Here is a 25,285-nt window from a genome sequence, read left to right as displayed (position 1 = left end):
CCTTCGATCCCTTTTCATTCGTTTTCACTTCGCGAAAAGAAATAGTCAACTTCTTGAATTAGAGCAAAGACATCTTACAATAATATCTTTTTTCTGTTAAACATGCCTGCATTGTAATAATAATCAAAAGGATTATTTCTTCAATAATAATGAATAACTCAAGTGGTGTTAATATAGAAAGCTCAAATAGGAAAGAAGGAAAAGATAAACTAAACATTTTTGATCCCTGATTTCAAAGATAAGAAACTCGATTATATATAATACATATATTTCTATCAATTTATTTTAAGTTTCTCATTCATTTTCTTTGAACTTAATATATAGCTAATTTTTAAATCTTTAATTGCAATCCTAAAAAAGGCGAAAGTCAAACTACTCTAAAATTATCATATCATATCAAAATTATCATCAATGATATGAAATCAATCGAATTCGTTGTTTTAATTACGATTACCACCACTTTTTATTTCTTTTTTTAATTCGATAATTTGTAATAAATATTTCTCCCTCTGCCTCTTTTGTATGAAAAAGAATATATACGCTAGTAAGTAGAGGCGCAGAGAGTTCACTCTTTATAAAAAATATATGAATCATAAAAATTTGATCTAGAAATCCATTTTGTTATCCATTGAAGTTACTAGTAAGGTTGCAAAGTCAATTACTCTTAATCTATCCATTTTTTTTCCGGCTAATTACGGGTCGCATTTTCCAGGAAACGGTGCACCATTTGATGTAAGTTGCAATCAAGTGATGTAATATTTGCAATGCGCAACTCGTTTCGTTACGAGCGATACTAGTTACATAGTCGAATGGGAAGTAACTCGTTATGTTGATTCAGGAAACTGTCCCCAATTTACTACCTTACTGAATCGGATTATTAGTGCAATGTAGATTAAATAATTAGTACAAAAACGTGGATGCGTGAGTGCGAGGGAGATACGTCAATCGCTTGAATTCTTTGTTCCGACTCTTGCCAACAGCCGAATCACTTTCTCGATTACGCAAAATACGATTATTTGAAGTGGGCTCGAATTATCTCGTTTCGAAGATAAAAACGAACGAAAGCAATAATACTGTTTCTGATTGCTCTTTTTTTTTATAAGCACAAGCTCGTCGGATATTATACAGTCGGATCGATGATTGATTAATTTTATTTTTTACATGTTTACATTATTCTCCACGATACGCAAAACTTTCGACTCGGAAATAAACTGCCGCTAGAATAATTCGGCCTCGAATTCAATTGGCACTCTGTTCGCGTTACCACGCATTCAAGTTTGGAGGGAAAAATGCGTCCTCGTCGTCGTGATATCTTCTCGCGATAAAAGATACTATGTGGCTGCAAACACGCATGATATATCACGACAGCAAAGCAACGCTTCGCGTTACTTTTTGATACTGCAACGTCGTAAGAATAAATCCTTTCATCCACGCGGTGTAGCCACGGCGCGGCGACGCAATTCTATTTATTTTCGGTATTACGACATCGCAACGTTAAGCTCTTACAGCGACTTGTATTGTGACAGCGACTGTCACGGCATGTCACATGAAAATGCAATGATTTTTTTTTTAATATCTTTAGCATACACAGACTATTATTTCTTTTTTTACATCGTAAAATGTAATTTCTTTTTTACATCTCGTTACGAGAGAGTGTCTCATGATTCTAGGTCACATGCCACTTTTTTTACTCTCACGCACATGTACAAGCTATGAATATAATAATAAAAAATCGATTATCTATCCGTGCAATCCATGAAGACGCTATAATAAACAAAATTGGTAATTTATATCTGGGAGATAAATTAGTATCTCAAATTATTCACGATTATGCGCGAAAAGTTGAGCTCCTAAGCGCGGCCTACAGTCAGAAAAATTCACTCGAATTGATACGAATGGGAGTTCAGCTGGGATTTAGTAGAACTTGATGCTCATAGTTTAGAATTAAGGTCTACTAGTCTACTGGGCGATATTACATTATGCGGAGACGTGCACAAGACGCGCCGAGACCTCCCGAAGGGCCGAGGCAAACTGCACCTCGTATTTATGCCGATCAATATGAGGGATATAAACGAGAGTAATAGTAGAAGGGCAAAGAGCCAGGAAGGCCCCAGACTTTTCAATTCGTCCAATTACGCTATGTACAATGGCATACCTCCGTTTCTCTATCTTTTGATTGTTCCCACAGGTTCTATCGTGTCTTCACTCGCCGTTTGTCTTTCCTACTGATAATTTTGCCTGGCTCTTTTCCCTCTGCTAACTCACTGCATAATATAAACACTTCTCAAACACATTTATCAATTAAGAATCACCGTAGACGTTAATTAAAATTAATTTGGGTCGACTCGATCGTCTGTTTCTTTTAAGATCTTGTCTCTAAGCCTCGTAATAATGTTTATCTATTATTAATTATTAATCTACAGACTAAAATAATGCTGAGGGAATTTTTATTTTCAAATATACCTACACGCAATTGTTTGTAACACGTAATCGTAAGAAGGACGATCATCCTTTTAGCTCGAATAAAAGATCGGCATAGTGTTTGCTTCGACTCTATAGCTTATGAGTAATCGATGTCACTTATGGTCACTGTCGCGGACGTCATCGTTAGTGACCCGACGACTGTCGACGACGAGAAATGCAAGCCGGCAAGTAGACGCCGATAAGTCGCGTGCAAAGCGCCGTTTCATTTTTCATTCACTTTCCTTCGATCGATATACTTACGTCGCTCTTCGTACTGTATCGTCTCGTCGTAAGACGGATTATAGATTTACGCATATATTGTCAATAAAATATACGTAAAGCAAATGAATACCTATAGCTTGCTATTATCGTATTACTTATTGTTAGAGTCACTCTTGAGCTATTATTACACTAATGAGTTGTACTAATACTATTTATAATTTTTATTTCTTGCCAAAAGATAAATCTGCGATTATAATAAAATGTTTTCGATAAATATATGTCGATAAAAAAGAAGATACAGTTTTTAATATCACGATTTTTTTGTCTTAACTATCTTTTTCGAGACTATACTTAGCGTGCCTGTGATGTGGTCGAAGAAACTATATTCAGCACATGTGTTGCTGCTGTATATGTAATAAAATAAGTATATGGCATAATGTAATAATTCATATTTCATTTTCGAAACCATCAATCATTAACAGTTGAAAATATAATTTATGCGTCCGCGAAACGCGACATTATTTTCTAGTTTCTCGAACACCCTGACCCTCCAATTTTGATCCTCATCATTAATCTAAAAGATATATAAAAAAGAGTAATATTTATATAAAATCGTTTCTATTTTTATATTAAAGATTGGCTAAGAAGTTCTTAATTTAATTAGATGCAATTGCATAATAATTTGATAGCTATAACGTCAAGATTATGAATCGTTATCGCAATGATAATAACATCTTTTAGTCACATAAATGTTTCCCAAAATATGGAATTGTTTTATGATATACTTTTAAAATGAAGACTATGATTTATGGCTTGATAATGGCGTCGAATAGCAAAGACTTTGTATATTTGTTGAGTGTACCTCTCGCGTCTTTGGTAATTATCGGCAGATGAACCGCGTTGAAAGTTTAGCATTGGCATTACGGCCAGTTTCTCTACCGTGGTCCGTGCTCTTTTACAATATGTTGGATGATTATTTTTGGCATGCCAGGACCGTACACACGTCAATCCGTTTGATGGATAGGCTGGAAGACCAGAAAACAGTACCGGCAACTTGAATGTGGCTCGGCCCAGGTCGAGTCACGCTTCGCGTGCGACGCGACGCAGTCGAGGAAATAATCCGCGCGATCTAATATTTAATTTATATTTTATGTCAACCATGTTTCAATTAATTTCCACTTTGCACGATTCCTGATAGTTATTATTAATATATTTTTTCATATAATAAAATTTCCGTTTAATATATGTCTACTACAAACAGATGTTTTTTTTTAACAATCTACTAAAAGCATACGTTATCTGATAACGATTTGGTGTATGAAAGATGCCTGTTGTTTGGATATATCGCGTTTTGACAAAACTGGTCTGCACAAGATCATCTTCGGTTTTATTAATATGATAGAGGAAGAAACAATTGGCTCGCGACGCGTGTACCTCCGCAATCGTTCTTTGAGCGACATATAATAGTTATAATAGTGCCAACTTTATGGTGCACCAGATGCCGCCTGGTCGTTCCAAGTTGGCTCCAACATCTGCCATTCGCCGACAGTCGGTTTTCGATGCCGTTTTAAATCGTTCGAACGTACGGAGATCAAGGTAAAGGTTAATTACTTCGTTTCCCATCGACAATTTGTAGGATATCACATCTCGTAAAAATTTAAATCTTGTTGAATTAAAAGAAGTAGACAGAAATTTATTTTATTGAGATATGAATCCCTAATCTCTTTACGATTATAATAAAAGACATCTTCTATTTTTCCTTATTTTACTTATTTTATCTTGACAAAATTAATTTAATTTTTTAAAAGGAATTAAAGCATATTGCAGCAATAAATTTTGTTTTATCGCAATTAGATAAAATATTTGGTAAAACAATCACTCATTTATCGCTATTGCTATTATTTGTCGTGATTTTAAATATTAAAATAAGTTTCACGGAAAGATTTCTTATCCATTCTTCTAAATCCTTCAATTTTTTGCAAAGACAGAGCGGCAATGATGATATAACGGTCTTTATTATTCCCGAAATTATTTCTTATGTTTCATTATTATTACCCGCAGGCCAATTGGAGAGATTATTTGCCGAGCCTTGTGCATCTCTAACTTCAAGGTCCCTCGCGATATCTGCGACTCTTGAGAAGCGTTTAGCACCGCGCGATTTCGCTCGTTAGCACATGTCACTCGATTTTCGCGCGTTGAGGTACTCATCTGCGTTTTTTTAATGGTGTCAAAATATTTGAAAATATAGAAAATTTTGGAAGAGTCATTTTCCGACGTATCTATTGTAACCCTTAACAAGAATTTCCTAATTAATAGCAAACGATAAACTTAACTTATCCTGTTATCCAATTCTTCCACGACTTACGAGTTAACCGAGATTTATCTCGCTAGGAAGTCGTTCGCGGAACAATAAACTTATCAACGGTGGAACGTTAAAGTGTTCCAGTTTCAACGGGTATTAATTTAGATAAGTCTTAGGATCCCTATATAACAGGTAAACTTGCGCGCGTTAAAGATGTGAGTTTTAAGTAAGAGATTATTACGAGATATTAAATCATCTACCTTAGTTTAAAAGATAATACGTTAGTAAAAATCGATTAATATCCCCATTATTTGATCGATCTGCGATTTTTTCCAAGACGATCTTCATCTACATCTATAGTTAAAGATTCGGGCTGAGGCCGATCGCTCGTGGCCTGGCGTGGCCTCCAAGCGGGTACCGCTTTTCTGGCAACCCGCCAGAACTTATGCCAGGTTTCAACATACCGGCCGACATGAGTATTTTCGGTTTCGCGGCGAAACGACGACGGTCTGTCTCTCTTTCTCTCTTTTTCCGCGTCTCTCTATCTCGTCCCTCTTCCGATACGCTTCTTTAAAGGAAAACGAAGGGATGATCTCTCCGTTATTAGATTAGCAAGTAGACGAATGGTGTTTTCGTCGGACAACTTTACCAATTAGTTCGAAACCAGTTAGTTCAATCCTCGATGCTGCAGTACAGAAGTCTTATTTATTATTCTCATCGCTCTATATATCATCGAAGATTGAACTGAAATTCTACTGATTTTCGGACCCCTCCTCTACTTAGACACTTGTCGAAACACAAGTGCGAATGTTTAATTAGCGTTCGGCACGATGAGTATGGCGACAATGTGTGATTAGTCTCGTGATAAACCGCTTTCATCGCGCTAGTATATGTCACTTAATCATCACTGTACCGACGGGATATACTATCGTACACAAAATCAGTCTTTGGTAGACCTAGTTTCCGCGAGATCGCTCCGAGAGCTATTTTCTCTACATTCGCGGCATGTAAAAGAGCGGCAAGCTCAAATAGCGACAATTTATAATATCGTTCTTCGTTAGAAACAATAATAACTCTTCTAAAATATATTTAGCTTTCTATCGATAGACAAGCAATTAATAACTGAGCTAATGCAGAACCGTTTATTAACGATCCCGTAGGTCGACATAAAAATTATGTTCTGTATTAATCATCGTCGTCTGTTAGCCAGTCTGTCAATAATATACGAAGAAAAAATTAATTATACAAATCGCACAAGTACAAGTTTTGGAATGCGAAGCCTTAGTATCGAAATATCGAGGCTTCCGTGTTGGAAGTCAACGTAAGTATGCAGCGGATTATAGAGATAAAAATTGCCTTATCAAATTAATCTTGCAATAATTATACCGGCGTCCGATATTGCGTATAAACAAAATAAAGAGGATTGCCTCTCGGTCGGTTTTCGTCATTTGAACGAAGATTTCTTACATCACTGAATGTACGTTCTTTTGAATGAGATAAGCATAATTAATCAATATGATATAATAATGTTCAATAATCCTACCCAAGATAACCCTCACGTGAGTTGCGGTAATTGACGATTTGAATTAAATTCGGTGAATGCACAGGCATAAATATGTAAACTCGATATTCAAATTGGTAGAATATATATGACGTTTTAGGATTGCGTTCGAAATTATTGGCCGAAATTATGGGAGGACGATCCTCCTGCGGAATAATTTTATGGAACCTATATTGGCTATCTATATCCGAAAATTGCTATCCGGGAAAGCAGAGATAGATTTGGAACTCGTCAAAAGAACCTGTCTCTAAAATATCGTCAGCTCGTTCTCGAACGTAATTTGCATACGCGTCGCATACGCATGCACTTATCATTCACAGCTGGCGGCGCGACGGGGCAAAACACCGCTGCGATCCGCCGCGACGCGTCTTGCGTCTAGTCCTAGAGTTGCTAGGCGAAATAGTCACGCGGTGCGCGCATACATGCGTGTGCAGACTCGTCATTAGCGCGACTATCATTAGCCGGCAAGGCCGCGTCCAGGGCTGTCGACAGATGCCACGGACCCCTGCGTTCAATGCGTCTGTTTCTCAGGAGGCTCGGATTTCACGCTGTGTGGCAGACAGCGTAATTTCGGTCAATCTCACGATCGTGTTTCTTTCCCTTGCAATGTTACGGTGCAAGAATTAAAAACAAGTACGTCCGTATGGAAAGATAATTGTAATAATTAACATGGCGTACACAAAATTCCAGAATAAAAGAGTACATATACACAAGATCTCAAAATTTGTGTAGAAATGTAACAGTACGCTATTGCGGACATCTAAGCAATCATAATATAATTTTATATATCTGTGAAATTCAATTTTGATACTTAGAGATACTTTGTACCGAATAAACAAGTGAATAATTTCTTTACTGTGATCTACGTACACATTATTTTCTTTTCTCTTTCTGAAAAAAAAAGTATCGTTATTTTTCATTAATTTCTAAATGTCATCGGACGTATTTTAGGATTGAGAATTCTGAGGAGAGTTTTGTGAGTGCCGTTCGTCTGAATATTCGGATATAGAAGTTTCGCTTTTGTGAAGATTCTCGTCTTTCCTGTCGGCGTCGTTCCTCTTCGGCTCCGGAAACATCGCCTCCATTTCTATCTCGCCGAGATCAGCGCGTGTTCTAGGTCTTCCTTGACTTCTTCCTCGACTTCTTCTTCGACTTCTTCCTACTCTTCTTCTTCTTCTTCTTCTGCTTCGTCTTCTGCTAGGCCTCCTTCGACGCCTTCGAGAGGGACGTCTGCCTCTTCTCCGGGTGCGTGACGTTCTGCGATATTTGCGGCTTCTTTCTCTTCTTCGTCTTTCTTTTTCTCTTTTTTCTCTTGCTCTTTTATCTCTTGCTTCTCTAGCTCTTCTTTGCCTTGCTCTTTTAGCTCTCCTTTTCTTTTGTATGCCGAATCGCCAAGGTTGTGCTGGACAAGGTTCCATCACCCCGTCACCGGTGCCATTCCCTAACGAGAGCTGTCCGAGGTAGTCGCGATTGCACGAATAGTATCCTCTGAGAAGAATGTCGGTAGAATGTTTCAGTATCACAATAATCACTATCTAGCGTAAATTATAACAAATTACTACAATCGCCTTCGCATTCAATGTCCTAGAACTTTTGTCGTGAATGAATGAAATACATGTGCCGAGGAATAGTTAACATCACGCGGCAGAATTCTCTTCTTAAATAGATATGCTTATTGTTAGTTACTCAGCATTTGGAGGTCAGACTTAAAGTTTCTTTAATGACTAAATTAAGTGTCTTTATCAATGCATATTACATTACGTTACACCATCCTCGCAAGGTGTGACACAACGGTTATTTGATCAAGTGGGAACATTGTGTGGTCGACGCGATCAAAATATTTTTTTACGAAGTGGGTCACGTATCGCCCTCGTAATCGTGACTTAATCTATTGCGCTTTATTTTTGACCCAGCGGCTTTATCATTGGCATTGATAAGCGAGTTTTTCGTAGTGCAGAAAATATAACATCGTACGTTCAATGTATTACGCGATGCTTAACGCCTCTCCCGTAATGTCTCACAATTCTCGAGAAGTCAAAACGTACAACTTAACTTTCAAAATATACCTTCCGCCCAAATAAAGAGTTTAGTTTACTACCATTGTTTAACCGAATATATATATTAACGGAACGTAAAAATTTGTTGTAATCTTGGTGTAACGAGCTTTAAATTAAATACGACAAATAAAATTACTAGAATCGTTTAATTATCGATAATTAATCGGAATTTGCGTCAAATTCATACCCTTTTGAACGCTTAAGAATCCCATAGGATAATCCGCGTCGTAAAGCTAATTGGACCTGCCGCCTGGTCTCCTCGCTAGGAACATTGTACTCCTGGGAAATATAGTTGCTAATTTCCCGCGATGTCGAACCTTGCACATCTTGCAGCCTACGTATAGCGTTTACAACCAGGGCCTCGACCTTTGGAGTCCGCCTACCAGGCATGTCTACTAATTTTAACAATTATATTCTTTACTATACTTTGTATGCACAATTGCGTCATCTTGATAAGTTTTATTACCGATACTATTACTCATCAAAGATCACGTGCGAAACCGGCGGAAAAGTTTTATTATTCGCATAAATATTAATTTCATTGAAAGAATTTGTATATATGAAGATCGCGTAACGTAAAGACTTAATGACGTCTAAGGGTCTGCTTAGATGTAGGAATGTCTACCTGCGTTGCGTAGAATATGGCAGGAATGTATTTAATTATACTTTCTTTCCGAGAATACGTATCGCAATCCATCAGATACGAGCGGCACAATAAATTATATACTCTGAATTATTTTAAATTTCCTGCATTTTTTTTACTGATAATTCGAATTCGGTACGCGAAATTTTCATTGATTTCAACAAAACGGTATCCAAGGGGAATGATCGTCATTCTCGTCGATGATCATGTTTTTTTATATTTTATATCATTGTTTTTCTCGATTTTTTAATATCGAAAATATCGTAATCGCTATAGCTATAAAAACGCAATAAATGAATGAATCATGAACTATATTATGCATTGTACTGAACACTAACTGCATAAAATATTCTGAAATGTTTTTATAGACTTCATAATAAAAGCTTCCTTGCTTTCAAGAAAAAAATCGCGAATTATTTCGCGCTCAGCATATGCTCTTTACCGGTTTCCCTTGAACTTCGTTCCTGCCTATCTTACGTTGACTTGTAATCGGACTTATAATCAAAGTACGGTAATGAAAGTCTTCGCCGAGGCGAATAAATTACGATCAAATCGGATATCTGCTTAATGACTAAAATGTTTCGAGTTCGTTAGCAATCGACGCACTTAAATCAATATTTACATTGTCAGTCTGGTAACAGCAAAAAAATCATTGAAATAAATTATATATATATATTTTGCACTTAAACGATAGAAAATGAGTTATTCTACGAGTCAAATTATTTGTATTGATTCTAAATAAATTATATATATTGTTTAATTATTATACGCTACTCTGATTTCCGAATTTTAGATTATTGGACTCTTAAAGTTCCAGATAAAACAGCTTTTCAATCATATTTTGTACTGATTTAGTTCTATTACTTAATTTAATCACATTTAGAATAAATTTCAATTAGTGACATAAAGCCATTATTGTTATATAGATAAGAAAAGATATTATACCAAAATGTCTATTTGTAGCGAGCATTTTCACTCTTTCATTCTCTTCTTCCCTCGCTCTTTTTCTGTCGCTATCTCGAACAGAAATAAAACAGCGCAAAATGGCACCAGAGTAGCATGTCAGACGTTTGTGCCGTGACAGCTCGGAATTCTTTTCTTATACACCTTTGTAAATATAGTTCTCTTCCGGGTATTTGAATCTCCTGATCAAGGCGATGCCGGACTCTCTATTAGCTATATTATTATTTTCTAATATAAAATATATCAAAATTGATTACCGATATATCGTATTTTTCGCGTAAAATATAGTTGACATGACAAACACGTATCTTATTTTAGAAATATATTATTATGTAAATTTAAGCGGGATCAAAATTTATCCATGTATAAGGATTTCGTGCATAATTTGTACAATTGGGAGCGCACATGTTTAAATTACCAGTCGATTTTCTTATTACACGATATAGTACGATAACGAAAGGTATGCCTGTCTTATCACGGAAATCGATGCGACTTATCATCTTATCGATGGTGTTGCAATTACGAGGATTGGCAGATATAATATGCTTTATTAGACTTATTTATATTGCAAATGCGATCAAAGTTTGTTAAGTATGGTCGACTGATTTCTAAAGTATTTGCAATAAAATTGTCAATATCGTGAATGATTTATCGTTATGTATCATTTCACTACAAAAGAATAAATATGCATCGCTTCAAGCGCGTGTCCATTGATGTGTTGTTCCTTATACAAAGTGTTTGTACAATATTACCACGCTTTCTTTTCATTTTTGTGTAGATCGTTTGTAGAATTTAAAAACGATATTCTCCACTAAAAGCTTTATAAACAGTATACTTTTTAATTATCTTGTTTCAACATTAAATAAAAAAAATTTGGCGTTTAAAAACCAGAAATTAAAATAATCTTGGAACAGTCTTATTTTACTAGAAAAAATATTTCACATAATTCTAAAATGTATTTCCTTATATGTTTCACAGTTTTTTAATTGCTATTGATGCCTCGAGAAGGCATTTCGTTAAAGGGGAGCTTAATACAAATTGTCCCAAGAATTTCTACATGAAAAAATGGGAAAATGGTTATTTCGTATATAGATATCCTTGTACTCGTACGGTTTTTTCAAATCTCGTAAGTTGACATTTAAAAGTTAAATTCGACTCGAGATGAATGACGAAAGATCCTTCGGTAAATCACGTTAGAGTAAGTTCCTGCAGAGTGCAGCACGGATCACATATAGACTCTGCCGGCATCTGGTATCGCTTCAAGGGAATTGGTTTCGCCAAAAGCCCGTCATTGATACCATGTTCACAACGATAACGCAGAAATCGTCAATGCCTGGGCCTGATAGCTTCCCTGCAACTCCTTTTTTATCTTACTTTCGATAATAATATTATCTAATTTAAAAAAATACCTGATAATATTAAAATAAAAACTTATACATTCTGAAACTATGAGAAATAACTATATAATAAATGCACGCAACGAAAGGTCGTGACAATTGTCTTTTTCAGCGCACATGGAGGTATATGAGAAGGAAATTATCTATAAATTGCCAGAGAAACGATATACATACATGCGTTCTCCAAGCATTCACCTGCGCGTGCAAGGGCACCGGACATACGGATCGCACACATAAGCGTTGCAGACCATCGATGTGCTGTGTACTGCGCGTTTGTCACACGCGACACACACGCGCGTTCCCGTGCAAATGATGATTACTGCCGGTGTATCAATGTTATGTGCTCAATAGCGATGGAAACTAGTTCCAGTAAAAATTTTACCATATCTGCGCTACTTATAGTTGCTTATACTTTTATAATACAATTTATTTAGATACGTTTAGAGTTTTAAGTGATAAAAGTGTCGAGACAATGTGAAGTGTAGATACAATGATTAGAAAATAAATTCTATGTATATGTTCCAAGTACACTCCAGAGATAGTAATCATCGTACACTCGTAAATGCCGAGCTGTCTACACAAGATACACAGGTTCTCCAAACTGACAAGAATAGCAGAGAATTACTTTATGAAATAGGAAATATTTTTACTATTTCATGACGCACGTGTATAAGTGCACGCCGTTAACGTGTGTCCATTGTTAGCATTTTCGACCTTGCGGCACGCGAGAATGTGCACGGGGAACAATCGAGACGGTCAAGGAGAACTTACTGAATAATAATCAGCTGCGCGAGAGAGAAAATGATTGCGCTGCCTATGAATGAAAAGAAGGAAGCCATGAATTTCTGATTACCGTGCACTTTGTACCGTTTCGGAGCGGAGATCACAAATAATAATGTGTCGTCCGTAGACAAGAAAAAATCTTTACCATAATCGTATCGTCACTTCCTGGATTTTTGTGACGAAATCGTAACGACCATGGAACAGAGTCTCCAGAAAGAAAAAAGAGATTACATCCTTAGAGAGACAATCATGTTAAACGAGATGTTTTTTAATCACTATGTCCGGTGTCTCAAAAATATTGTACGAACTTTGTGAAAATTAATAGATACCGGAAGAAATCTCGCAGGAGTGATAATATTGATAAAAGTATCATGTGTAAAAATATCGCGACAGATACATTGCGCGCCGGATATTTTCTCTCTTTTCAAAAATTCAGAAAATTCTTGGGTGGATGCTCTCTCTCCGCGAGCTTATTAATATCAGGTGCGCGAGGATTTAGAGCGTAGTCATCGCGCGCCTCTTACGAGGTTATTATTGCTTTAAAGATGGATCCATTATATCGAGGCGAGCCGGCTCGACGCGGCCGAGCGAAAGTGCCTCGGCCGCATAAATGTCGGGCCGACTCGGCCGGGGACCGAGAAGGTGGCTTAACGAATGTGGAGAGATCGGTGAACCGGAAGCGAAAGGCGCGCGCAGCTTCACGATTCGTTTGGTATGACGTATAACATAAGATCGTCAGTCTCCCAGCCTTTAACGCTTCGCGGAACTAGAAATCTGTTTTTCACGCTCGAACCGCGCGAGCTTTGTTCACGCATCTTTATATTGTCATGCGTGCGAATGAGAATTTCCTTTTTTTTTTTAAATCGCATGCCAGATAGAGTTTAATCCTGGAATACTAGTAGGAATACTAGTAGACGAACTGTGAAAAATCGTCCGACAAGCATAAAACGCTAATTATGCCAACGAATGAAAGATCTAATGATAATTAATATACAATATAATATAGTAGTTAAACCTAATTTCGAAGATAAGGTATTTTCTCACGTAATTTTTTTTGAGTTGTAACAATCATTATATTTCTTTTTTCCGTGAGAATGCCTGATGAACTGAACTGGATCGATCATTTTGTTTTGATGTAACATTATTATCGCGTTCACATTCATCGTGAGAAATAGCTGTTTCCACGTGTCAATTAAAAAGGTAATTACTACGTTACGCTTGCGATGCAACGCGACCTTCGGTCGACGAGCCGGACACGGATGTTCCTAGGCGCGTCCGCACCGAGATTGCCGCTCTGACGCGCTCTTTCGCGCTCGTAATTTTACGACGAGATCGTCCCGGGACAGATCTTTGTTTTTTTTACGGGGATAATCCCGGCGTTTGAAAATTGGAAACGCGATATAAATGGAACGTGACCTCCAATAACTCGGAGATACCCGGGATGCAATGGAGAATCAACATCAGAAACGGCGCTCACGTGCGCTCTTATTATGCAGCGCGATTCACGTGGCGTAACACGTGAACAGGTAGCTCCGCGACGGGAATTTCTACCGAGGGTGGCTTCACGGGGGTGGCACGACTAGGTGGGGATCGTTAAATGCGAGGTAAACGCGTGAAAGGGGTGAGAGAGGCGGTTTGCCCTCCTTAGTTTTTGTCACAATTTAGAAATAATTGCGCAATTATTACGGTGCGAAATATTACAAAGTAAAAATCTTAAACATGCCATATTGACCTAAACTTTTTGAAACGAACCTTACACGACGTTATTACTGTCACAATATCTATTCTTGTCAGTGGCCGAGTGCAAGGGTCAGTTGCATTTTTAGAGACTAGTTTAATCGATCGACTTTTTGATCGGCTTTAAACTGAGGGAAGTTTCTTCTTGCGATCACAAACAAGCACTCTGACAATTTCTCTGTAAGATCTAAAAATTAAAAATAGATCCCTAATCTTCTATTCGAGTATGTCGAGAATTGCGACAAGTTGTGCAAAGGCGAATTGTTGGGCGAGTCGCGATACAGCGACGACAATAGAAGCGATGAGAGAATTACCTCATGCGTGGCGGAGGCGGACGGACTATGGGGAATCGCCAGATCAATTTATATTTTAATCGTCCCGCCCGCACGGGAGAGGCGAGGGAGGCTTTTATCTGTCGCATGGCAGACGATGGCCCATCCGACCCATCTGCCTCAATCATCGATCGGAGAAGAAACAAATGCGGCACCACGCACGACAGAGTCGTAGTCGGCCTACGCCGATCTCCGGGTCTAAGCATCAACGTCTACCGGGATACGATCGTCGCTCGACCGGAAAATACAAAGGGATATGCGCGCGACGTCCATAGGTAGCTCGGCGTTGCTGCAGTTGAAGGATCGGTTATGGGCGAAGAGAAGAATGCTCGTTAACCTAACGGTTCAGACAGCTCGTAATAAACACCGTGTACTTAATGCTAAATTCGATGGAACTGATAGAACAGAATCTTCTAGCAAGATGAACGAAGATCACGCAATTATATTCAATGAAAGATAATAAATGGATTATGAATCTCTGATTCAATCGATTTCAATGTCACGAAAATTTCATATGATCTTTTTCTCGAGTTTTGATATTAAATATCTTGCCAATTAATCGTCAAATTAAAATTCTATTTACAGAAGTAAATTAATTCAGAGCCTATCTGTGTAAGTTTCGAATGGATCGAAAATCTCATTGGAAATCAATACGTGCAAATTTGTGGGCACCCTGTATTATATACTCGATATTTATCACTGACTACTGAATGCGTGTATATACATACGATGCTTATCTATGAACGGTCGGCGCTGGGGCGCGCGCGATGCAAATGCAATGTCAGGTGAAAAGAATAAGAAGTTAGAAGCGGGAGAAATTCCGGAGACGCGGGCGATGTATGCACGAACGAACGTACGAGTACGTTGACCTGAAATGACCTGACCTGCGACAACTCAACGTGTCCGATGATAAACTACCATGTGTCAAAGTAATCTCATGCGTGGATTATCGATACACCGATATATATAGGAACGTTATGCAATGACTACGTTGCATCGCTTTTACATTAATGGAAGTATGCAAGCAATCTGATAACGTCTACTTCTGTTACTATACCTATTACTACATATAATCCAAGAGCCTTAAAATATCGTTTCTAAAAATAGTACAACATATATAAAAATAGTATGTTAAAGTATTTCACGATTTAAAAGATATATTGTTGCGGCCACCGCGCGATTATAATTTTAAACGAGCGCTATTCGTGTCAAAGGGAAAAACAAACCCTTATTTTTGGTACGTTTACCGTTCACCTGTATTCATTTGTCGGCTTGGAAATTAACGCCAAAGTGCTCTTTCCAGAAATACTCGAGTGGGGTTGTTGGCGAACACGTGACTGGGAAACGTGCCTGCCGATGCACGTGGACCCGGGCACATCCCCCGACATTGGCCGCCGACGCGCCTCGTGCCCTCAACCCTCTTTCGTTTCGAGGTGGAGGAGAAGCTTCCGCTCGTCTCAGTCATCACCCGAGTCTCTTCGGGTTGCGTGCGTACGAAATTGCATCGACGATCTTCGCGACGACGCGACGCGCTGCGAGTCTCTCCTCTCCGCGGACTAAAACGACCGGATGCATCCGTGCGCGTAAATCTGCCGATCGTATCGAGAGACGCACCACGTCTTCGACATTACGGTGCATCTACCTGCAATTCTTTTCTTCGAGGTCGCGATTGCGATCGCACCGATTCGGGCCGTGACGCGAGAGTGACAATCGATAGATTCAGGCACTTCGAGGAAGCTGACCGAATTCGCGCAGCAACGCGACGAGGTTTAATCCACGGTTGTGGATCGTAAAACGCGAGATCGATCGTAGCGGAAGCTTCTCTTTTCGTGGAGATAATCGACAATCACGGTGGAGCGTAACTCTTGTTCCCTCGTCATCATGATTTTCCTCATTTTACGCTGCACTCGCCCGTAATACATTCGCCGTCTTAATCGCGCAATAGCATAAAAGAAAATAAATGTCTACATTTCCTCATCTCGACGAGATGTGGAGTTTCGCTTATTTTTTACGTGACGTGAAATGTATGCGAAATGTTAATGCAAGACTCATATAGTTTCGCGTGATATAGTGTTACGGTGTTCTTGATAGCTAACACTCATAATTTCCATAGACTTGATTAACGTAAAAGAAATCAAAGATATGTATATTTGATATGTTTTATCTCGCTTGCTTTCATCGCTATGATGTAACTACTACCATATTTAAGAAAAAGATTAGCGATTGGCGTGTCATGAAATACTTTCACACTTTCGCTTTATATGCTTCGAGTGACATAATCAATTTAGAAAAAATTTCGAATTATATTATTTACATATTATTTATATAATAAATGTGAGCACATGTCATTTAAAAACAAAGGTTTATAATATAGCTCCATTGATTATTTTTACTTTGTCTATTTTCTTCTTTTCGAATATTTTTACGAAATTAATGTGTGAAAAAAATAATAAAAAGTTACTGATGGTATGGATTCTATACGAAGAGAAAAACTATGCAAATATAAAGTTTTGCTCTCCTTTTCATGTATTCAAGTTGACAAAAAGTTTTAGAGGGATTATTATATTCAATTAAACCTATTTATACTCTGCTATTGTTCACGAGGTCGGATAAAATATTACGGAGAGTACATTTGTATGACTATTTACACGAAAGAGTACTTTCAATCCGTTAATTTCTGTGTATCGTCTGCAGGATTTGTAGACAATTCAATGGCAATCTGCGAAATGCGAAAAACTGGACAAAACAAATATGATGCTAATTTGTGTAAAATTTAGAAAATTATAATTATATCGTGACAAACGATTGGAACGACAAAAGCAAATCGTTATTAAATCATCAATGAATTATTTCGCAATGCAAGCTCACTGAAAATTAATATTAACTTTGCAATATCAATTGCAAAACGGAATAAATAAATAACAATTAAAAGTAAATATACTTTACTTAATCAATAAAAAAGTTATTCCATTATGTCGGAAAGTGAGTAAATAACAAGCGAAATTAATGGAATCAATTTGGTGATCAATTTAGTGGAATTTGACGAAACGATAGCGAATTATTGAACGCAAGTCAAAGTCTGGCATGATGTCGATTCTGCTTTGAATAGCGAGTGATTGTGCGAAAACTATTCAGACCTAATATACCATACAGCACATCCGATAAGAAAAAAAGGTACTATCGAATCCAGAATGGATTCCTGCGGCTGGACGCGAATGGGGAACGAGGATGGTGAGGGGATGGCCGGTGCAGACGCGACCGCCTCTTGGCAGCAATGTTACACTTGGTGCACGCCGTACTCGCATCCGCACCCCCACCATCACCACCTGCATCATCCCCGTCAGTATCAGGGTAGCCAGTATCAGCAGCTACCGGGAAGCGCCTCCGCTACGACAAATGCTTCCACCCACTACCCATCCTCCCAGCAGCATCATCTGCAGCTGCAAAACACCCAGCCGCCGCCTCTGGACCAACAGCAGCACCTTCACCCTATTAGATCACAGGGCGGGCTCAGGAGAGCCGTTCCTTATGACGGACCAGGTATCCAATTCGCGTGCAACGCATTAATTTTGATAATATCGATCCATTTCGTAATTAAAAAAAAACCGAGGCAATTTCATACAAATTAATATGTAAAACTCAACGATTTACTGTTAATTATACTTAAGACAAACATGTCTTCTGCTAAATGCTAAATTACAGTCTTGTTATGAGACAACGATTTGATACTGAGACGCGGAACTTGATTACATTTTTACGAAAATTTTCTCCGTTCTTCTCTTCTTCTCCTGGGTATTCCAAATCCCTCTCCTCCGGGGAGAATTTCCGAAATTATGTAAGTACTCCGGTTTGTTCGTCACGCGATATGTCAATCACTAAATGGATCGATCTTATCGAAAGGATTAATATACCTCATCGGTTTCGAGGTGGCCTGCTCTACGCATATCCTAAATATCATCTCGATTATAATATCATCCTCTTATAGACTCTATAGATTTCGATGCTATACCCAAGAGGTTCGCGTTTCTTCGTTGCGAGTTTTATGATACCGTCTTTTATCGATAATACGAAGAATGAAGGCAAAGAAAGATTCTATGGTTTATGCTGCCACAATGAAAGAGACTTAATCGAAAATAATATTTACTCGTCGCTACTACCGGCATCTCGCGCACTTGCACCCTTACGCTGACTTCCTATCGATGGTGTTACTCAAGATGATCCAATTTTCTAAAGACGATAGCAAGCGATTATAATAATGAAAGCCTTATAGCTGCGAGCGGGGAAAACGTATCGCGCGACATAAGACGTGCATGTGTGAATTTTACCAATTGACTTCTACAATAAACGCACAAAAAAAGAGCAATATTTATGTAGGACTATTTATGCAGTTGCACGAATTATACTTCGCAACAATAAGATAGTTTTGCTGCTTATAAAATAGTAAAAAGATATTAAGATGGAAAAAGATCCAATTTCGTGTCACCTCCGTAAATCCTATCTTCGTTAATAAATCGTAAATGACAAATTCGGGAATTAGACGTTTCCGTCGCCGCATGACAGCGGCGTCGGAATGGCGAACATGCCGAACCAATTTTTCCGAACACACGTTTGCGTAACGCGTTTCACGACGAAAGGGATTTACCACTCCACGAAAGCTCTCGCAAAAAGGCAAGGAGGAAGAGAGTTGCCCACGCAACCATCGGTAAATAGTCCACTGAATTATTCATGGGAATCTGTTGCTTCCATCTAAACGGCTGTACCGCCTCGCGATGCGGATTTGTTTAACCAAAAGATGTATTAGAGAAATAAATTGACTTATTGAGATACAGACTCAGTGAAGTAGATATTTTCAAAGCCTATATCGTTCCTTTTTCACTTATTAATTTTGTGTCCAACTATCGAACGTACATTTATGAAATGATTATGTGTAGCAGTAAAAATATTTAATTGTTTTAATTAAACTTTTAGCTTCAAATATCTCTCAACGCTTGTAACATAAATTGTGAGAAATAGGAAATTAATAAATTATAATGCGAAGTTTAATATGATTAACAGAATAGAATCTTAGCTGTGAATAACAGCATTATAATGTGATTCTTTGTAGAGATGACGCATTCCAGTGACATCATTAAAATTGCACATACACACCGTAATTATACTCCTTTGTTAGTATTTTCCGTCATGCAGCGCGCTCACACTTTTCGTACTTATTGTTAGGTGAACGTATTATTTATTCATGACACTCTCATATAAATATTTATTAATCCATTTACCGCCTACCTAATGAAACATAAACTTCTTTCGTGTCTTTTACGATGTGTTTAATCTATTTGATTCAGGAACGGATAAGTACTTGTCGCGGCCTGAAGCTAATAATTTATAAAATCTCCAATGCGGAGATGGTCTAAAAATGTTCTGAATGTATACAATTTACAAAAAGTATATACATGTATACAAAAAGAATTGAAAAATGTAAATAAAATTATTCTGCGCTACCTCTTGGATAATTGAGACAATCGAGTTTTGTTAATTTAAGTTATATTTTATTACCGTATATAGATACTCATATATTACTGCTTCTACGGTCTTTCGAATTTATTTGTTTTCAAATCCAATCACATAAGAATTGTATTATTTGCCCGAGTTTATCTTCGGAGAAAATTTTCTAGAATGTATGTATCGAGACGACTACCGTGTTTATCCGAGAAAAGCTACTGCAAAATGGAAATAGCCGTTACGGGTACAATAACATTGTGGCATTATTTTCTCTTTCATGGAAATTCGAGGTAATCCCGATATCGAAATAAACAGCAACGTCCATCACGCGGAGCGACGTAACACGGAAACTGTATCTAATCGCGCGCGATTTCCATGGACGGGGATTCTTTTCGCCCATGTCGTTCTTTCGCACATACTTTTATATTACTCCGTTATTCAAATTGCGTCTTGTCCGATCGGTTTTGAGATGCACGAGAGAATAACCCTATCTTTCACAAATGGATCGCGATCAACGTCATCGTAAAATTTCTTCCGGTTGTGTATTACGTTTTGCTTTACACTTTCACGTACACATACGCTCTCTCAAAAAAAATAAAAATTAAATACGAATTTATCGACTTAATTGCATATAGTATATCTTGATTATACAGTATACAATTTATAGAATTTATTAAATCTAATGGGACGTAAAAGACATTAGACCATATATTCTATTTTTATGAAGTTATAAATCATGTATGGAATAATGAATAAAAGACTAGTGATTAGATCAATACCAATTCCAAAATCCTTAAAATTGTATTTTTGTTTTTTTTCTCGGTAATTTTAGATTTGTAAATTCTCGCCTTTAATCCTTTAATATTAAGAATCAGATGCGTTTAAAAGTAAATGATTAATGACGAATAGCTAACGACGGTCACCGTCAAGAAAGTAAACGGAATGAAAATGCTACTGCACGAGGAGCTCGCAATGCACGATGAATTATATGGTGATCGCTTGATTACCGAGACGACATTGGAGGAGACGCGTATCTTCGAGCGGTAACGTAAATCTATCTGCCGTCAGAACGCAATTACGGTAACTTCTCGCACAACGCGGCATCGCGTAAACTGCGCGTATGACTTATTATTGTTTCTCCGCTGTCATGCACTTTGTACGTAGGCACAACGAGTACATGGTACAGGGATTGGGCGGACACATACGTGACAAGTACCGAGGAAAGGACTTGTTCGTAAAAGCGCAATATTCTAGTTTACACAATTAATTATCTTACGGCGTGTTAGGCATCCGTACTTTCATACACCACGGATTTTTCAGAGTCGAGAGAATCGATAAGTCAATGAGATTCAGCCGATGTATACATGCGCAAGAGAAGTGCAAAGTTTTCATCTCTAAAAGAAGCGTTAATTGCAAAGCGCGTCTAATTGTTGGTAATAGAAATATTTAAAGGAAAACATATGACAAGTTTCGATGTAGAAACGAAAAGAAATTTAGGAAAGAAAAGATTACAAACGTTGAAAAAAGCTCCGATGTGGGATATGTGTATCACTGTATCAAAATGCATTTATTCGTACATAACCCATCATAAATAACTAAGAGCTATTCTCGAACATTATAATTGAAGTTAATGAAGATTTAACAAATTCTCTGCCCCCTAATCCTTTGTCTTAAAAGAGATGAATCTCAATTTAAAAAATCTTGTTTTATCCAACAACAAACGAAACGTATTCGCGAGAATATATGCTTCTGGATTACTTCTAATAACCGGTATAAAAAACAATAAAAAAGATCATTATCGCCGTAATTATAACTTCCTTCCTGCGAACACTAATCAGAACGGAATTACTTGCGGATTGCTGGTTAGATTCTTAATAAGCGCAATTTCGTAGTTTTTTTTTCTCGTCCATAAGTATGCATCGATGAAAAATCGCGAGATTTTCTGTCGTGGTCATTGTGGCCGTTTCTATCTTGTTATATGGAAAAAGATCGAATCGAAGGTTCGCGGAAAAGAGGCGGACTAAGAGAGGCGAACGAGACGACGAGGGGCGTAACGACGTCGCGAGAAATGGTGGAAGCGGCGCGGGGGTAGAAGAGTCAGGAGGCTAAAACGGAGGAGGAGAAGGAAAGCGATTACTACGACGACTTGCGTATCCTGCGCCGGCTAGCTCGGTTAGAAATAAACAGCGGCCGCGCTGGTTATCCTGAAACGTTGCATTATCTGTTGCAGCGAGATGGAACGTCTTGGACAACGTCCTTGAGCGCGGAAACGCACCTCAGATATCGCGGTGATACCGTAGGCGAGCGGAAAAATCAACGAGCTAAACAAAGATCACGCTTGTGCCATCGTTTAATTTTGTTCAGCATTATTTAGTGCGAATTGTTCTCAATTTACTTTACAAAAATCTAACATCGTACGTCCAGTATTATTTTTCAAAATTTAATTTCTGATTGTAATTTAGTGAGAAAGGAAACGCAATATTTCCTAATAGACAGTTCGCTTATGCTTATATATGTATTATTTAATTATATTGAAAACATAAAATTATATATATCTATATGAAAGATTATACGTGACAAGCCCCATAATATCGTACAAGATTTTAATAGCGTATTCTGAAGATTAATTAGAGTCGGAAATCGAGATCAAAAGTTTCTGAATTATAAGCCATCAAAGTAGTATTAGTGCGTATACATATATAACGCGTATATACTGCAAGATTAAGATAAAATTAGCGCGTTATCAGATATAATCAGTAATCACATTAGCACATGTTTTATTAAATAACTTACTAGCTATGCTATATAACTGTAAAATATTTCCTTTCTTTTATTCATATTTATGACATAATTAAATTGAAAAACAAATATATTGTTTTCTTGCACCAATTTATATGATTTATATTTAATTCTGGGTAGATATAGCAACAAATTCATGAGATGTTAAATCGTAAGAAAAAAATAAGAAAGTAAGTGAAAGTAAAGAATAAGACTCACCCTACGGTTGCTTCGCTGTCACTCGATGCCTTCCAGATCTCCTCCTCCTCTCATCGTCAGTTCCTTGGTTGCACAACACTCGCGAGATACGGTTAATCGCGAACATACACTAATTACAGACAATCGCGCGTCAATTTTAAACTTCCGACGTTAATTACACGCGACGCCTATACTCTTTATTGCACTGGGTAACTCGGCATCGCCAAATCCCGTACTTATGTATGCGAGTCTCTAAGGGAGTTTACTTTGACACCGATACGGTGCATCAAATAAAATCGAGTTAAGAGGCGATTAAAATACGATAAACCGTTTGAAAATCGAGACTTATATCCACACGATGTTTTAGGCGAGTGATAAGCAATTTACATTATATACGCGAAATACTCAAAATTCGCGACCGATGTATATGTATATCGTAATCCAAGTATCATTAGATAAATCATTGTTCATCCGTAAATATCGTAATATAACAATGATAAAAAAAACTGCGAGATACATTCGCCCTAATAATAGCTAGTGCTTCGATATGTTCACAGTATTACAGTTTATTACAGTAATTAATTAATCGCTAAATGTTCATAGAGTTTGATTTTGTTTCGAGGAGTAATAACGAAATGACTCGGGTTACTACTTGCTCGTTTGAGTGTCAATGCACGAATGATAGCGCCGTGGCCTTGCGTATACATATCGCCGCGTCGTATGTGGCACAAAAAACAAACATCGAGGTTGCGCGCCAGCCGATTACCGTTACTTTTTCAAAATACTTTTCGGGAGAAAATAACTTCTCATAGAATATTCCATTCCTTGCATAAATTAATTATTAACAAATGATCGACACTTGCCGCAGTTTTTCCGTTACGTTTGTCGATCGATCTGCTTTTCCGTCCGCGCTCTGAATCTGAAGATGTGCAAACTACGATTGGCGAAAATCAAAGCGTTACGAGATCTCTGAGCTTAAGCATTGTTAGAAAAATAATGCTATCATCCATAACTATTGCAACGGGACAATGATTTATAACTCTCTTCCCTTATTATTTTGATTCGTAGATAAATCGTGTAAATCTGTGTCGAGATAAACAGCTATCGTCTCGATTTATCTTACGAATCACTTATTGCGGGAATTAATTACTTGCGCAGACTAACAGTCGTTTAATTGGTAATTAATCATCGAGTTTGGCATTCGAAAAGTAATTGTGATCGCGGTTTTGAGGAATAATGCGAAGACGCGCGGAGCCGGCGCGGGCGGCCTAACTGTTCGAGCGTCACCGCGCGAATGACGGAGAGGTGTTGCGTACACACGACCGCGACGGTTACGACGCGGCACGCGTACGCCGCCAAAAGAAAACAGACGCCGTGAGTCAAATTTATTGTTCAACGTACTACAGTAAACTTTTTGCGTTCCGATAAACATTTTATTATTATATATGTATTAAATCAAATGCTTATTTAAAGAATAAAATCCATCTCATTTTGATCGTAAAAGTAAATTATTACTTCAAATTTTTGCGTTACGAGAGGAATAAAAATGCGTGATTTCAATAAATTATTCGAAATTTTTCTGGTAATGTTTTAGTAAATCAATGAAACGAAATTAAATCGCTGCAAAAAACGTGGCAACTCTTTTCCTTGATTTGTTAAAAGAAAACAGTTTCGTTGCTTTGCGATGTAAAAATTCAGAGCAAGATAAAAGCAATAAACTATAATTTCCCGATTAAAACAATGATAGATTTATTATTCAAATTTAAATTTGACATAAGATTTAATATTTTTTTGAATAGAATTTTAAGGTGGAGTGATTATTTCAATTTGATGAAATCTACGTAGTATTATTGGGCAATTTCGATTGTTTAATCGAAAACTACTGTAATTATATATACGATTTCGACTCCAATTAATTTTTAAAATACACTAAATCGTATGGTAATCGTAAGATATCCTTTTTATAATTATATATGAAATATACATATAATTATATAATTTGTCTGAACAAGGTATTTCGGTGTCTTAACGAAGGTCTATTTTAACGTTAAACTTGTTGATACTTTTATTAATTAACATCGTTCTTAGTAATTCTAACTGTATTACAAATGACCTGATACCTTTTAAACGAGAAGTTCCAATTATTCCGATTTATTTCAAATTATCAATACACACATATATACAGCTGCTTCTTTTTCTCTGTTATTTTCTTACGCAATCATAACTGTAAAAGCACGCTGCGCGCTTTTTTCTGAGTAACTGTAGCTTAATTATCATTTATCATTGGCCGATATCATTAGCAAATATTATTAGAACAAAATATGCACAAACGTTAATTAAATTAACGAAGAGT

General features: G+C 37.4%; 3 protein-coding genes across 5 annotated transcripts in view; 1 reads left to right on the top strand and 2 right to left on the bottom strand.

Moving 5' to 3' along the window:
* The window catches only part of LOC139774970 (uncharacterized), a 168,506-nt gene that overhangs the window by 72,286 nt on the left and 70,935 nt on the right, over positions 1-25,285 (bottom strand). The window lies entirely within an intron of this gene.
* Positions 1-25,285, top strand: part of LOC139774962 (thyrotroph embryonic factor) — a 69,452-nt gene that overhangs the window by 2,099 nt on the left and 42,068 nt on the right. Inside the window, exon 1 of one of the 2 annotated variants that reach the window (XM_071710556.1) lies at positions 17,550-18,000. The exons of the other annotated variant lie outside the window; for it this stretch is intronic. Within the exon in view, the coding sequence (XP_071566657.1) occupies positions 17,652-18,000 (349 nt within the window). The 5' untranslated portion in view covers positions 17,550-17,651. Of the gene's footprint in view, positions 1-17,549; positions 18,001-25,285 lie in introns of those variants that run through there. 2 annotated transcript variants of the gene reach the window in all.
* Positions 7,451-8,995, bottom strand: LOC139774933 (uncharacterized). Its single transcript, XM_071710490.1, has 2 exons — positions 8,780-8,995; positions 7,451-8,083 (listed from the first exon to the last, which is right to left on the bottom strand). The coding sequence occupies exons 1-2, from the start codon at positions 8,993-8,995 to the stop codon at positions 7,496-7,498; spliced, it is 804 nt and encodes a 267-aa protein (XP_071566591.1). The 3' UTR covers positions 7,451-7,495.

Source organism: Temnothorax nylanderi, unplaced genomic scaffold (genome assembly GCF_030848795.1).
Source record: "Temnothorax nylanderi isolate EJ_2023f unplaced genomic scaffold, tnyl_v1.0 TNYL_tig0090_pilon, whole genome shotgun sequence".
In the NCBI taxonomy this organism is placed as follows: domain Eukaryota; kingdom Metazoa; phylum Arthropoda; class Insecta; order Hymenoptera; family Formicidae; genus Temnothorax; species Temnothorax nylanderi.
This window is presented reverse-complemented; position numbering and strand designations above follow the sequence as displayed.